This window comes from Ailuropoda melanoleuca, chromosome 13, assembly GCF_002007445.2.
Source record: "Ailuropoda melanoleuca isolate Jingjing chromosome 13, ASM200744v2, whole genome shotgun sequence".
NCBI classification, from domain to species: domain Eukaryota; kingdom Metazoa; phylum Chordata; class Mammalia; order Carnivora; family Ursidae; genus Ailuropoda; species Ailuropoda melanoleuca.
The window spans coordinates 87,681,467-87,697,667 of NC_048230.1; the positions used below are offsets into that span (position 1 = coordinate 87,681,467).

A 16,201-nucleotide genomic window follows, 5' to 3' on the forward strand; every position below is an offset into this window, starting at 1 on the left:
TACAAGTTGAGTGACTTTTACTTTGAACCATTATTATCACATGGTAGGTAAGGGAAGAATAAAAATACATGTCCGGGACTACTGCTGTCAGACTCTTTATAATGATGCCAGTATTCCGTATCTGCTGTTCAATAAGGTAGCCACTAGTCACTTGTGGCTGTTAACACTTGAAACGTGGGTAGTGTGAATGAAGAACTGAATTTTTAATTTTATTGCTACCTTTGGTTATTGGCTACCATACTGGATAGCACAACTCAACAATCATAGATCTAGATTAATTACAGGAATGAAGAATATCAAAATTAATTATTTCCCAAGTGTATAGATTTGTTGCTTTTCTGTTGAAGAAGAGGACAAAATATTATTAACTGTTATTTGTATAAGTTCGTAATTTTTTGAGAAAGGACTTCAGAAAACAAGACCGAGAATAAGTAGAGCAATGACTAATTCCAAATAATTCAAATAGAATCAAACTTTGGTTACAGGCTTGGTCGAATCATTGCCAAACAACCTCTTTAAGAAAATTATTCAATTGATTTATTGAATTTGCTTTTCACTTACATTGTCAAATGAGTTGTTTTAAATCTTAATATTTTTAATTATAAAAGTAATACATGTTCATGATAACAAACTCAAATTATACCCAGGTGTACAAAATAAATAGGAGACTCCCACCACACCGTGTCTAAAATTCCCATCCTCCAAAGATAATTGCCACTAGAAGTGGAGAGTCTTTAACTTTTTTCTTTGAGCACATGTAGAAACCAAGACTTTTCAGGTTAAAATGATGGCTTTGAATCTCCTTTAGACATAAACAGTGAGGGAATTCACATCTTTGCAGCAAACATCAGGTTCTGCAACATCAAGTACGAAGTCACCGGAAGTGGTCTGAGGCAATACTAAGGGATCATAATAGCCAAAAAACGTTGGGAAGTAAGCATTTTTTGAGGAAATGTGATCAGAAAAAAAAAATCATGGAATGAGGCTTAAAGCAGAGCCAAAGGACTGTAGAAGTTAAAAGGTAGAACTCTTTACAGAACAAAATTTGAAGTATGGAAAGATTCTTTTAAAAAATACTTAAGATTTTGTTACAAAATCCAAATTGTTGCCATGATCGCATCCTTTGGCATTATGTTCATTTCTCAGCTTCACAGAGAATCACTTAGAGCACCTGGCTAAGTTAATCCTAATGGCAGAGGTCACAAATGGGTGTCTTGGACTTTGTGTGTCTTGCAGTATTTCTAAATTTTTTATTTGCACTGTCATTGCCAACTTACATCATCCATATGCATATGTACATATGAACTGTGTATACAAACATATGTAGTCCCTAAATATAAAAACCACTGCATGAAGTTTTTTTCCTCAAAAAATCGGAAAACTGGCAACACCCTGTCCCCTTTCCACATGGCAACAATTTAGACAGGGCAGGAGTTCCCCATGTTGCCCTAATCCCCACCACTCTGGTCTAGCACAGATCTGGTTGGCTATGCTCATGTGTATGTCCAGGCTGGGCTTATGGTCCCTGTCTGACCTGGCCGACTCCTGACTCTTAGATCCATATGGATCATTCTCCCTCAACATGAAGGATCAGGGCAGGGTGTCAAAGACAGAGGCCCTGGTCTGGGTTTGATGTCCTGGGCTAGCTCAAAATAATGGGGTGGTTTGAGATCTAAGCCACTACTCTGGACCTTTAGTCATGTTTTCTTTTCCCCCCAAATAACAAAAGGTTCATTTCAAGGAGGAGCACTACTCCTACAACATACACAAAACTACTTAATTTTAATCTGGGCTGGGAATCAGGAAATGTGGATTCCATTTCTGCTTACTCATTCTGGACAGATAAAGGTAGTTAAGCTGTCTTTATGTCCTGAATCAAATGGGAAAAATAGTGCTTTAGTTCATAGCAGTTTGCGAGATACAGATCCTATGGAAAATGGAAATGCTGTTTGTAACTTAGTTTGAACACTGAACTTGTGTTTTTTTCAGAACTTAATTTGATCTGTTTTATGTGTCCACTAATCATCTGATCACAGATGATTTTTATCTATTAATAACCTGATAATTGCTCTACCCCTACACCGGAGTGCAAAACAACAGAAATCATCCTGTCTATGCTGGTACTTTCAGCATAGACTTTACCACACTAATCAGTTCATGAAACTCCGTGTTCTGAAAGTGGCCACGGTCAGTGAATTTGTACAATTTGGCTTCCAACCTATCAGCCACTTCTTGTTGTTCCTTCCAGGGAAGGAAAGGATCATCAGTGGAGCCAAACTGCACAATGTGAGGGCAGTTGGCTTTGATCTTCTCCCAGTGCCAGGGACGGTTGAAGTATCCTATGGGAAAAAATACATACATAACCTATTACCACCCATGGGTAATTTCCATTCTAGCCATTGTAAAATATCTACTGAAGACCATAGCAGAGACACAAAGAATCAGAGCCTAAGTGTTAGAAGTCCTTTAGTGTTCAGATCTGTAGAGCTTCATACCATAGCCACTTAGGAAGGGGAAGTACATGGCTCAGATAAAATCCGGGTTCAATGCATTAGGAAGAGGTCCATCGCCTCTCAAAGGACCTAATTTGTATCTAAAGAAGGGCAGTAAATGTTCCCATATGCTACTAGAGGTTTTTTTTAGCCGATCCAAAAGCCAGTGCTGTTAAACCTAAACAAGCATCCCTGTGACTAAAGGAAGGGCTTTTCTGTGTTGAGTTCTACCTTCACACTTACCACTGGCCCGCTCATTTTCATCCCCCAAGTCGGAGGTATATGCAGACACTAAAACAATAGCATATACTCGGTGTGTTTCTGCATACCTGGAGAAAGAGAAATGTCAGCTAATACTTAATGTTAAATCTGACTGCCAAAAAGTAAAAAAACAAAACAAAAAAAAAACCCCCAAACACCTGAAAACTCATTTGATTTAGCTTACAGAAAGCAGGCACTGTCAGCTGTTGGGTTTAATATGAAAAATAGTAAGGAAGCTGCAGAACTACAAGCCCAGCGGTTAATGGCTTACCCTCGGCCACCTGATGAGTTTCTACTCATTTTTCAAGACAGTCCAAACCTCTTTGGTAATCCTTTCCAAAAAAACATAAAAAGTGTAATCATTCTTTGATGTGCCTATTAACCTACCTTCAGTATGCATTGGCATTGCTTTGTGGGTTAACCTGTAGATTCAGTCCCAGAGCATCTGATTCAAAGGGCTGGTGCGAGGCCGAGGAATCTGCATTTTAAGGCTTGACACCTCCCCCAACCCAGATGACAAACGCAAGTGATCTGTGAACCATATATTAAGAAATTCTATACCATGTGGAAGTGTACCTCTTTTGCCACACACTCTGCATTGCACTGTAGTAATTGTGTCATATTATATCTATCTTCCCCAATAAACCTTCAGCTCCTTAAGGGCAGGTGTGAGTCTTCTTGGTCTTTGTGACTCTGGTGCCTAGTACAGTGCCTGGCAAGCAGACACTCAGCTAACTACTTGCAGGAAGTTCCCTCACTCAGTAAAGACTAGGCTAGGGAAAGATGTGGAGTGGTAATAGTTTCCAGGGCCTTTATGCCAGGAAAGATTTAGGGTTAGTATTTTGTTTTCAGCCTAAACTTTGTGCCCAACCATTTGTTTTGAAAAATTTCAAACCTACAGAAAAGTTGGAAGAACAACAAGCACCTAGATTCATTCATTTTACCACATTTCACACCTAAACATGTCAACATGTATCCCCTAAGAACAAGGTAGTCTCTTATACAGCCACAGTGCCATTATCACAGCTAGTACATTTAACAGAGACAGTAATACTATCTGTATTCATTTCTCCCCAGTTGTACCAAAAATGTTCTTTACCCCTGCTTTTCAATCCTAGCTCGAAGATCATGCACTGCATTTGGTTTTCATAACTCTCTAGTCACTTCAAAATTTTTGTTTTAAATGACATTGACATTTTTTCAGAGTTCAAGCCAGTTGTCTTGTACCTCATCCCCTAAACTGAATTTGGCTATTTTCCTCGTGATTAGACAGAGGTTAAACATTTTTGGCAAGAATGCTACATCGGCAATGTGTCCTTCCCACTCCATCACATCAGAGACACACAATGCCAGTGTCCCTTTATTGGTGAGATTAAGTGTGATTACTTAAGGTGATAGATATCAGATATCCACTGTAAAGACACAATTGTCCCCTTCGTGATTAGTAAGTAATCTGAGGGGTGGTCCTCCGTGACTGTACCAATATCCTGTTCCCCTACAACCTTGTACCCCATAGTTTTGGCATTTATTTTCTCCTTGCCTACCTTAACTTGAGAAGTTAATTTTTAAAAGGTTGCAGACAGTCCTGCAGTAAGTTTCAGGGATCTTGAAAAGAAGACATATCTTTAGTAGCCAGTGGCCTGAGAAAAATTCAGTTGGCCTTGAGCTGGTACAGCATAAAGGGATTTCTTCATTTTCTAGACAACCCCTAGCAGCTTATAAATACTAGGACTGTACAGAAATTCTGCAGCTCCACATTGGGAAGCCTTATCTCATAACTTCAAATGGTGTGACACAGAGATTATGGAATCTGGCAAGGTTCTCTGACATGCAATTCATATGACATCCTGAGCAACTGCTTGGGACAAAGGGCTACATAAAAACTATTGTTTTGTCATCCAGCCTAGCACATATGGAAAAAAACCCAATCCTAATATGCTTACTCAGCCAGCTAAGTCCTATCCTCTAGGCCTTATAAGCCTAAAGGGAGGGACATGATATTCTAACCGAGAGCATCAGGGAAGCGCCATGAATCCTAAGGACTGGGGGGGTTACAGGGTGGGGTAACAGCCTCCATCCTCCAACAAATATTTACCGAGCACCTACCATATTCCAGACACTCTTACAGGCACTGAGGTTTCAGTGTCAGAGTGAACAAAGTCCCACCCTCACAAAGCTTACATTTCTACTGGCCAGAGACAGACAAGAAATAAACAGGACACCAGGTGGTGAAAAGTGCTATAGATAAAAAGGGGGATACTAAGATACAAAGGGGAGAGGAGCCAATGAGGTGAAGTTGCTGTTTCATTTGAAGTGATTAGAGAAGGCCTTAGTGGGAAGAGACATAAGCGTAGAGACTTAAAGAAGAGAAAGCCATTCAAGTATCTAGGAACAGAGTATTCCAGGTAGAACAGTGGCAAGCGCAGGCCTAAGGCAGGTGCATACTTGACATGTTCAAGGAACTGCAATGAGGTCTGTAAACCAGCTGGAGCCCACATGGGGGGAGAATTCAGCAAGGATCGCACCTCATGGCTGCAATGGCCCCAGAACTGTGGCCTATGATGACAGTCTTCTCATCACAGTGCAGCTCCGTCTCCATGAAGGGCAGCCAGATGCTCTCTCGAGCTGTAACTAAGGTTCAGGGTAAAGAAAGAGTGTCATTTCATAGGGACAGTCTTATAGTCTAATGCTGTCCCACCGTTCTAACCGATGACTACTCAGCACAATTTAAGAACTGCAGTACCAAATTGGAGATGGGGCTGTTTTAATAGATCCAATGATTTATGTGTTGCTGTTTGAAAGACTCAAATCCACAGTTTTGGTCTATCTATCTATCTACCTACCTACCTACCTACCTACCTATCTATTTATCTGGTTTTGCTTTCATCTTTCACCATGTTCTTGTAAGAAAATATCGAGGAGGGGCACCTGGGTGGCTCAGTCATTAAGCGTCTGCCTTCAGCTCAGGTGATGATCCCAGCGTTCTGGGATCGAGCCCTGCATCGGGCTCCCTGCTCAGCTGGTAGCCTGCTTCTCCCTCTCCCACTCCCTCTGCTTGTGTTCCCTCTTTCGCTGCCTCTCTCTCTCTCTCAAATAAATAAAATCTTTAAAAAAAAAAAAAGAAAGAAAATATCAAGGAAATAATAAAAATATAACTCTGAAGCTTTAATATAAACTTTCAAACTTAACAAAAAAACTCTAGACAACACTCTCAAATTCATATGCATATATATTCTTTCTTTCCAAAGAAGAAATTCCTGACACAAGTCATAGGCACAATCAGAACAAAAGTGGCAATGTTACGTTTTGAAATATTCCAATCTCCTATAGGTGCTGTAAAGTTTTATCATATCTCTGTCTCACTGAAACACCCATAAATTTTGCCTGAAAATATCTGTTGACTTCTAGAAGGGAAAATCGAGTTGCTTGCAAAGTTGAAAATTAAATTTTACCAGCCCAGGTGCTTTTCTTGATCCTTACTAGAATTTTCTAGAATGTTTTTTGATTTACACCCTTTTCCCCAAACTACTTGCCATCATTCATGCTTAGGTATATATTCCCTTTGGCTTCTCTACTATGATATTCCTGTTCTCTACCAGGAAAATGGTGAGATCAAAACCCAACAAGATGAAGCTACTTAAAAACATATTTAAAACTTACTTGGGTCAGGCATGTTTTTAGCCAAACACTGGAAACCAGGTATCTATGATATGAGGGGGAAAAAAAGCTATAATAAAGAGCTTAATTACAACTAATACTTTGCTAATAAGAAATGAGACACCTGATACGATCTTTATCAATTCAGTATTTGCTTATATTATGAAATGAAGTGGGTTAAGTGCCATAGGATTATATATGAACAGACAATCCCTCCTGATAAACTCCATCTATCTGTAGTTCTTTATCTATCCAGCTCTGTAGGTCTCTATATAGAGAGACCCAAATCCGCATTTGTACATCTCTGTTTATTGCTGTAGGCATATACCTACAGGGGCATCATGAATGAATACATTCTAGACAAAATGACCTGTAGTCAAATAGACTGTGTGCCACGGAGTAGGTAAAATATGGTACAGAAACGCGGTACAGAAAGTTGGAGATCCCACCCCCTTAGACAGCTTTCAGCCCTGATCTTTTTGGTTTGTAGCTCTGGCCTTGGTTTTCAGCCACAACCTTGGAACTTTATTCTAGAAATGTACTCTAGAGCTCTAGAGGATAGCAATCCAGGAAGCAATCCTATTGCCTGGTTATGGAAGAGGTTAAAAAAAAAAAATCAAGATGCACAAGACAACTAGAGTTGGACACCATTTCTATAAAGCTCATAAAGAAGCCAAATTAATATATTGTTCAAAGTATACACACATTATTGCAAAAATACGTTCATTTTTAAAAGGGGCAAATGAAAAAATTTTCCGGATGGTAGGGAAATGGGATGGGGGGACGTATATGTGGCTCCGAAGGCATTATTAACGTTGCAGGTTTGAGTTTGGTGATGGAGCTTCAGGTATTCATTACATTATACTTCATAATTTACATATATGTTACAGCTTTTTTATATATTAAGTATTACATATTGATTTTTTAAAAATTGGAGGCAGGGAGCGGAGAAGCAAGATGTACAATTATCTGGGAAGTCCCATATCTGAACCAGCAGCAGATGCAGGGAGACGGAGGCGGCTCTAGGAGGTGGTGCCTTGTACTCTAGCGACTGAGCCCTCAGAGAAGTCTTCCAGGCAGTTTTACCTTCCAAAATTCCCACCACTAGTTCTAGAGTTTGAGACAGGGCAGCAGGGAGAAGGAAAAAACACATTGGGCTTCGCTTAAGGGGGTGTGTTGGTGCGGGAGGTGGGAAAGGGTTGGTGAACCCACGTTCAAACTTCAGTCCTCCGAGCCCTCCATCCCCACCGTCCCCTCCGGCCCCAAGCCGACTTCCCAGAGCAGCCACGCATGTCTCTTACCTGCTCCAGCCCCTTCTTTACCCAGCCGTACCAGCCGTGGGTGGCCACATCTCCGCCTCCATTCCCGGGAACAATGACTGCCTTGCTCGGGGAAGCCATGAGCGCAGAGTCCACTGTCGCCCAGCAGCCCAGCCTGAAGTGCCCGGAGCCGGAGACTGCATCCGCTGAGGAGCCTGCACCATGGCATTCTGGGAATTGTAGTTCTGGGGCGCCGGTGGTCCCGCTCGTGGACTCTGGCGGTCCTTACTGCACAAGGCGGCCAAGGCAAACCTGGGAGTTTCCATCATATGTGAACCACCTTGCACTTGCCTCTTACTAGCGTTCTCGACCCCTCCCCGCCTTATTTAGGACCGGCTGTGACATGCCCAGAATATGTTCTCTCTTTACTACAATTGCGATGTATTTCTATAGGAAAGTGTGTTTTTAGTTCCAAATATACAGAAGCAACTTATTTATGTATGAGTTGAGGACTCCTGGAATTCTTACTACTTTTCCTTCTGATTTCAAAACAGTTGTTAGTACAATGGTTACTATCGGCCCTGGTTGTTATTTTTCATTGCTTTAAATGCTGTCCTTTAAAAAGATGTCACCACTGGTGTAGGGCACATGGATAACATTCATACTTAAACCAATTTAGAGACTGAGGAAACTGAGGTAGGAGTGAAATGGTTTACCTATTATAATATTGTAGTCCTGAAATTTTAGGAGCCATTCGTGCCTCATAGATATATCCAAATCTTTTTTCTTAAATATTTTATTTATTTGAGAGAGAGAGAGAGAGCACAAGTGGGGAAGGAGGGGCAGAGGGAGAAGACTCCCCACTGAGCTGGGAGCCCAACATGGGGCTCCATCCCAAGACCGCAGGATCACAACCTGAGCTGAAGGCAGCCACTTAACCCACTGAGCCCCCCACATGTCCCTATCCAACTCTTTTGTATTGAGGTGGGCAGAAGTGTGCATGTGTGGTTATAAATGGGAATAAACATGGGGCATCTCCGTAGCTCAGTCAGTTAAGTGGCTGACTTTGGCTTGGTCATGTTCTCTGGTCCTGGGATAGAGCCCATACGTCTCCCAGCTCAGTGGGGAGTCCTCTTGCCCCTCTGTCTCCCTCTGCCCCTACCCCCTTCATGCTCTCTCTCTCAAATAAATAAAAAAAAATCTTTAAAAATAAAGAAATAAAATAAATGGGAATGAAAAGGAAAGTGCTCCTTCTTCCTTGCCCCTCCCATAGACTTACTCACTGCGTACATCACAGGTGTTTCAGCATCTGTTACTGAGGAACACTCTTAGGCAGTTTATTTTTTGAAAAGGCACAAGCAGGTGATCAAGGATACACTGCCCCACCACCACATTCTTTAGGAAGAGCCAGATGTACTCTTTATTCTTGAACCTCAGACTGAATTTTCTTTAAAAGGTCAATATTATTGAATTTTAAATATAACCTTATTCACTTTGGGAGGAATGAATAACTGAGACACACAACACCATGGATTAATCTCAAAATAATTATGCTGAGTGGAAGATATTAGACAAAAAAGAGTACATACCATATTATTCCATTTATTTAAAACTACAGAAAATACCAGGGGCACAAGGAAACATTATGAATGTTCATTATCCTGATTGTGGCGATGGACATCAAAACTTAATATATCGTATAGTATAAATATGTACAGCTTATTGTGTGCCAGTTATACCTCAATGAAGCTGTTTACAATTTAAGTATAAATTAAAACAAACAGAGGCATTCCCATAGCCTAAAGATTGCTGGCTTAGTGGTTTTTGGTTCAATAAACAATGACACTCCGTTACAGGAACTGTGGGCTGAAAAAGGATCTATCCTTCCTTAAGATTTAAGATTTGTCTTTCTTCTCATTCACAAGGTAATTGACTCTTCCTTTGAGAAGGAAAAAAATAAGGTAGTGGCCGCAAATGTCACCTTTCTCAGATTGTTTTTGTTGATAATGATTGCAAAGATTATGTGTTTACACGTAAATCCACCTTGTTTTCTTTTCTACTTCCTATCTCTTGGGCAAGCATTTCCTGAGCTTGTCATTATCAAAGAAGAAATAGCTTGGTTTCAAAACTAACATCATTTTTATAAATTATAAAAATGAAAATGCACATTTATGTCTGGTATATCATTTGCTAATATTGAGAGAACCATTCTCAAGAACTTGACTAAGCCGTTTTCATTTTTTTTTAAATATTTTATTTTGAGTAATCTCTACACCCAACATGACCCCAAGATCAAGAGGCGGATGCTTTACCAACTGAGCCAGCCAGGTGCCCCTCATTTTCATTTTTCTGACAGACTCAGCCATCAGCCTCTATGGCTGTCTTTCTGAATCACCTTCCTTTGAATGAACTTTTCAGGTCAGAATCTCTTCTTTAGGCAGTTTGTCTCTGATTCTCCAAACTTACTATACAGGCATTCTACCCTCTTCTGTGGTTCCTTTTCTATTTCTTTCACATAGCATTATTGTTTTAACCAATAAGAAGAAAGGAAAATATAAGGAAAGCTTCTTTGAGTCTTGAAGGACACATGTGAGTTAAGTGAGAAAAGAAGGGAGGCGACCGATGATATGGAAATGTTGGGGTTCAGAGCAAAGGGTCAAGAAAGAATTCTTAAAACCTCTTTGGTCCCAAAAGGCGGTTTTATTAAAGCATGGGGACAGGACCCGCGGGCAGAAAGCTGCCCTGGGTTTGTGAGGAGCAATTGATTATATGCTTTCAAGTTGGGAGGGGGTTGGGGATACTGTAAGTCTCTAAGGAATTTTGGAACCAAGGTTTCCAGGACCCTGAGGAGGTTAGGTATTGTTAAGAAAAGATCATTTATTACCGTCTAGTAAAACCCTAGTTGTGAGACCCTTCAGATGTATATCAGTGGGCCATATGCTTGGCAGATGATTGCTAAAATAGATCTTGGGGGTAGCGATAAAGAAGTTTCCAAAGGAATTTTTCTACGTTGAGGGATCTGGGAGGTTGGGATAATGTTAAGCTAAAATTGCCTTTTGCCCTTAGCAAAGTATTAACATCCAGGCAGTTGAGTTCCTAGAGGAAGGTCACTCTGCCCGTTTCAAGGACTTGTCAACGGGCTGTTAAGCAGTAAGGAAATTTTAATTTTTTTCCTTTTGTCTTTGTTCCCACATAAACCAGGTTGTTCTTAGCAGTGAGGAGGGCATGCACGAGGGCACAGAGGTGAGACACAGCACACATAAGCTGGGAGAGACAATTGGTTCAGTGCTGCAGCATTGAGGTAAGTAGATCATGGAGGCCCTTGTACAGTAAGATGAGGCATCTACTTTACCCTGTGAGTGAGGGAATGCCACGTAGAGTTTTAAACACAGGAAGGTCTGGGGCAGATGTGTGACTCTCAAAAATCTATCTGGCAACCAAAGTGAGATTTGGATTTGACAAAATTTGGGGAAAGAGATCATTTGAGGGGGCTGTTGTAGTAAGTCAATGAAGGATAATGGGGACTTGAACTAAGTAAATAGATGGAATTGAGAAATAATTAGAAATAAAAAAATCAACAGGACCAAATGATTCATTATTAGTTTCAGGGTTGGGCTGTCAGAGATGTAGGGGAAGAAAAAAGTATCTTTTCCTTCCACCCTTCTAGGTTCTTGGCTGGGGCTCTGAAACAAAAGACGTGAACAAGAGAAAAGCATACAAATTGATTTTTAAGTATGTTTTACATGACATGGAAGCCTTCATAAGGAAATGAAGACCCAACAAAGCAGTTAAACAAGATTGTTTTTATGCTTAGGTTTGATGAAGAGTGGTAGGTGGTGAGGAAAAGGATATGAGCTAAGGGTAGTAAACTGGAAGAAACTTAGCAAGGTCTGTTTTTTCTGTTCCTCTCATCATCCAAGGGAGGTTTATGCAAAACTACCTCCAAAGGCTGAAGGAGCCGTAAAACCAAAGGAAAAGCCTGATAAGTCCAGCTTGACAAAAGATGGTTTACAAAAAGGACGTTAGTGTCTTGGGCGGCTGCAAGATGAGTAGATCTCTGCAACCCCACCTCTCATAAGACCTGCTTTTTTAGCCCTATTGGCAGGGGAGTCTGTCCTGGGAGACCACTCCCAGAGGAAATGTTTGAGAATAGTTGTGTCCTAGTCATATCTCCAGAGCAGATCAAGGATGTTATGCCTCAAGGGTGTACTTAAGGATGTGGTTAGACAAAAAGAAGGGGGGTAGGCAGCTGTGCTGGAGAAGGCTTCAGATTACAGAGAGGTAGTCATGGTGGATTCATCCAAGATGGCGCTAGTCCAGCTCACACTGCCCCCTTCTGTCTGCAGAGGTAACAGATGTCTCCTCCTGGTAAAGGGAGGGCATCTCTCACATGAAGGTCTTATGACCTGTTTGAAGGGAGACAGGAGAGCTCAGTGGGGGCTTCCTTGCACCTACCCTCTCTCAAAATCTTTCAGCTTAAAATATTTACCATGTCAACATGTCATATTTTGGGGTAGTGTGTCTTGAACCACATCAGAGACAAGGAAGGACTAAGAATAATTCCCTAGTTACTAGGCTGAGAGAAGAATGGTATCTCCAAGTGAAATAGAAAGTACAAGAGATAGGTTGGTTTGGGGCAAGGGGAAAAATGCATTCAGTTTAAAAGATAAACTGAGGCACATTAAAATTATAAGAGCTTATTTGAACGAAACTCAGTTTGAATCAAATAGCATCAAACCGGCAGTGGTTAGGAGCCCTCTGCCAACAGGAGTCAGGGGAACACTTATGTAGAGAAGGTATGGAAGCAAAGAGAAGAAATTATTTGATTGTCCAGTTGGCACTTTGCGATTGGCTGTCCTTAGTGTTTTGATTTCATAACCTCGAAGCATTTCTACACTTACATTTTAGTTTGCTTATGTAGGCTGCCATGGCCTTAGTGCCACATCAGTCTAATGGCCCTCTTGTTCAATCAACTTAACAGGACATATGGAGATTGAGGTGCCAAGAATACCCAGAGATATCCAGCAGGTTGCTGAATATATGAACATATCATGTTAGATAAGTATGAGCCAGAAATATAGAAATTAGATTATAGATGATGAATAATATGTCATGAAAATTGTGAAAGATTTTGAAATAGTCAAAAGAGTTTACTGGGTGAATCTCCATGGAATGCTGGGCGTTTTTCAAAGGACTCCCTCGGATCATCTGATTATAAGGGGTATGTGCCTTTATTTTTGACTAAGCTATTTCACAACTCTGTATAGATAGAAATTAATTTACAGAATACTGATAGTGATGAAGGATAGTTGGAAGAAAGGCAGGCAGGGACAAGTCCCCCATCTGCCCTAAGAAGAAACTACCCTTAAAAGGATTTTACACCATCCTGGAAGGAGCCCTCCCCCTTTCCCACGTGATAGATGACAAAAACCTGATTGGATGACAGGTACATGGAGGGTCAACCAGATTAAAACACCTGCCAACAAGCCCATAAAATCCCTAGACTTAGAAACTCTGGTGGCAACTCTCTGGGTCTGCTTCTTCTTCGGGAGCTTTGTACTATCACTCAGTAAACCTTGGTCTGCTGCCCACCACTCTGTCTGATCTACCCCTTCATTCTTTGAAGAAATGACATGACCAAGAACCACATGCAACGAAGGAAAAGAAATCCTGCAACAATAGTAATGCAAACATTTCCTATCCATAACGATGCAAATGATTCTTGTCCACAGAAATGCAAAAATGGATTTTGTGTGTTAGGAAATATGAATCTATAAATCAAATTCTTCCTTGAACCAGTCTGAACACCCTTATTTGTTCCCTCATTAATGAATGAGTTATGCAGAATCATTGACACATGCTCATTTTATATTTATATCAGGGTCAGAATTTTACCTTTTTGAAACTTTATCAGTTTTGAAGATTTTATTTATTTATTTGTCAAAGAGAGAGAGCACGTGCACAAGCTGGGGGAGCTGCAGGAAGAGGGAGAAGCAGGCTCCCTGCTGCGCAAGAAGCCCAATGTCGGGATTCGACCCCAGGACCCTGGGATCATGACCCGAACCCAGCCGAAGGCAGACACTTAACTGACTGAGCCATCAAGCATCCCTGAAACTTTAACAATTTTGAAGGCTTCACCAACATCCTAATAGGTTCACCTGACAAAACTGGGTAAATCATGTTGCTGAAGAACACCTCATGGGCTGCTTAATTAAGCCAGGCATGTTTTGCTTTTGGCTTCCAGAGTGAACAGTGAATATGCAAGTGGCAATCACACAACAATGTACTGACTCTCCAGGTTTCTTCTCTTTACTGATTTTGTATTTTTCTTTTTGTTTCTGATACATTTATAACCGGTAAGTTTCTCACCATTGATGGCAACAGCAATTAGGAATTTTGGTTTTATATTCTGACCATTTGGTGATCTCATTAATTAATCGTTTACGTAGGTATATTATCTTTTGGACGAGAGAAGACGGAGAATCTGGTTGGTCTTTTTTGTTTGCCTTTTTTGTCTATTTATGAGTTCAGATCAGTCAAGATTTTCATGCTTCCACTGGGAAGGAGAATAGCTCTTTGATACCTGATCTAGTGAGCCTTTGTGTTTCTGTATTCACTTCTGACCCGTGACTAAGGTGGTAGAATCAAAGCTGTATACTCTGTGTCTGCGCATCTCTCTTTATGGTTGTAATCCAGAAAGGCCTTCACATCTTGTGGAGTGTGAAATGTTTACTAAGTTTGGAGAGCTTTAATAAATTAGGTTGTTATATCTCTTAGAGGAGCTCTGTTCTGATTGGCTTATTGAGATAAATACACACTTACATAAATCAAATATTCTTGAATTTCCCAGAAAATAAAGAAATTAAACTTCCAGTACTTCAGGGGTGTCTGGGTGGCTCAGTTGATTAAGCAACCAACTCCTGATTTCTGCCCAGGTCGTGATCTCAGGGTTCTGGGATCCAGCCCCACCAGGGGCTCTGCACTCAGCGTGGAGTCTGCTTGTCCCTCTGCTCCTCGCCACCCCCCATAAATAAATAAATAAAATCTTTAAAAAAAAAACCCTTCCAATACTTTAAGTGTGTAAGATTGTATTTAAAATATCCTTCTCGGGGCGCCTGGGTGGCACAGTGGTTGGGCGGCTGCCTTCGGCTCAGGGCGTGATCCCGGCGTTATGGGATCGAGCCCCACATCAGGCTCTTCCGCTATGAGCCTGCTTCTTCCTCTCCCACTCCCCCTGCTTGTGTTCCCTCTCTCGCTGGCTGTCTCTGTCAAATAAATAAATAAAATCTTTAAGGAAAAAAAAAGATTTATAAAATATCCTTCTCATAGGGGCGCCTGGGTGGCACAGCGGTTAAGCGTCTGCCTTCGGCTCAGGGCGTGATCCCGGCGTTGTGGTCGAGCCCCACATCAGGCTCCTCTGCTATGAGCCTGCTTCTTCCTCTCCCACTCCCCCTGCTTGTGTTCCCCCTCTCTTGCTGGCTGTCTCTATCTCTGTTGAATAAATAAATAAAATCTTTAAAAAAAATATCCTTCTCATAAATTTCTAGTACTGAAAGTATCCATATTCAAATAATTTAAGCAAGCCTTTGGCAAATGATATTCTTTTAATGTTTGCTTAAAAAAACACGGCTGTCTTTTCTCGGTGTAAACCGTAACACAAATGTGTATGTATTTTAATTGAGTTTGTTTCCTGAGAGAATAATTGAGAACTTCCTAAATTTATTCAAGTTTAATAATGAAATAACATTACTCTGACGTGTTAGGAACTTGAAAATTGTAAATTTGTTCAATAAAACTGAATAATTATTCCACAAACTTTCTATATTAAGAGTAATTATGTAAAAATAAAAAGTAATTATGTTTCATAGTACATCGACTTGAAACTAATTGGTGTTCTGCAGGTAATTTAAACTTTTGTACTAATATCAAGTTGAACTAATTAATGATAATTCTTGGATGTCTAGATATGTGCTAAGCATAATATTAAATTTATATAGCTTTCTTATTTTTATGTACTACAGAGAGGCTATATTTCTGGGTCAGATTAATAAACGTACTCATTTTTGTCACTTATAAAAAGGTGTACAATGGCTGTGATAGCTGTAGAAAGCAGTGCTCTATACAGTTACGAGTTTTGTTAGTCTCCTAGGATGCTTGAGTATGACAGCTCTCTACCTTCTCGTACATGGATGACAGGGACAGACACGCAGAGAGTAACTGTGCACTAGTGCCAGTCCCTGCAGAGAACGCGAATCCAACACAGCGAGCGAGAGGGGGAAACCTGGTAGCAACTTAAGTAAGCATTACTCTACCTGTCGAATTCCCTAACCTAGCGCCGGCGGTCCCACTCTCCCTCCGTCCCGCCCCTTCCCGCGCTGATACCTTTTCCCGGCAAGCTTCAGTTTCCTCCTCACCGCGCCCCCTCCTTTTTCCGGTGTTACACGTCGTAACTCTCGCTTCCCGGTAACTAAGGCGATGAGAGGGACTTCCTACTTAGGCTAACGGAAGTCATGTTGGATCAGGGCGAATCCC

The 16,201-nt window shown here is 41.0% G+C and overlaps 1 protein-coding gene across 3 annotated transcripts; it reads right to left on the minus strand.

Moving 5' to 3' along the window:
- Positions 1 to 17: 17 nt before the first annotated feature.
- RBBP9 (RB binding protein 9, serine hydrolase) lies at positions 18 to 16,186 on the minus strand. 3 transcript variants are annotated; one of them, XM_002925626.4, is made up of 6 exons: positions 16,052 to 16,186; positions 7,712 to 7,981; positions 6,414 to 6,456; positions 5,279 to 5,384; positions 2,736 to 2,821; positions 20 to 2,339 (listed from the first exon to the last, which is right to left on the minus strand). In XM_002925626.4, the coding sequence occupies exons 2-6, from the start codon at positions 7,808 to 7,810 to the stop codon at positions 2,113 to 2,115; spliced, it is 561 nt and encodes a 186-aa protein (XP_002925672.1). In that variant the 5' UTR covers positions 7,811 to 7,981; positions 16,052 to 16,186; the 3' UTR covers positions 20 to 2,112. The 3 variants fall into 3 exon arrangements, with proteins under 3 accessions (XP_034497568.1, XP_034497569.1, XP_002925672.1); XM_034641677.1 differs by lacking the exon at positions 6,414 to 6,456 and having other exon boundaries at positions 18 to 2,339; XM_034641678.1 differs by lacking the exons at positions 6,414 to 6,456; positions 16,052 to 16,186 and having other exon boundaries at positions 18 to 2,339; positions 7,712 to 8,052.
- Positions 16,187 to 16,201: the final 15 nt, after the last annotated feature.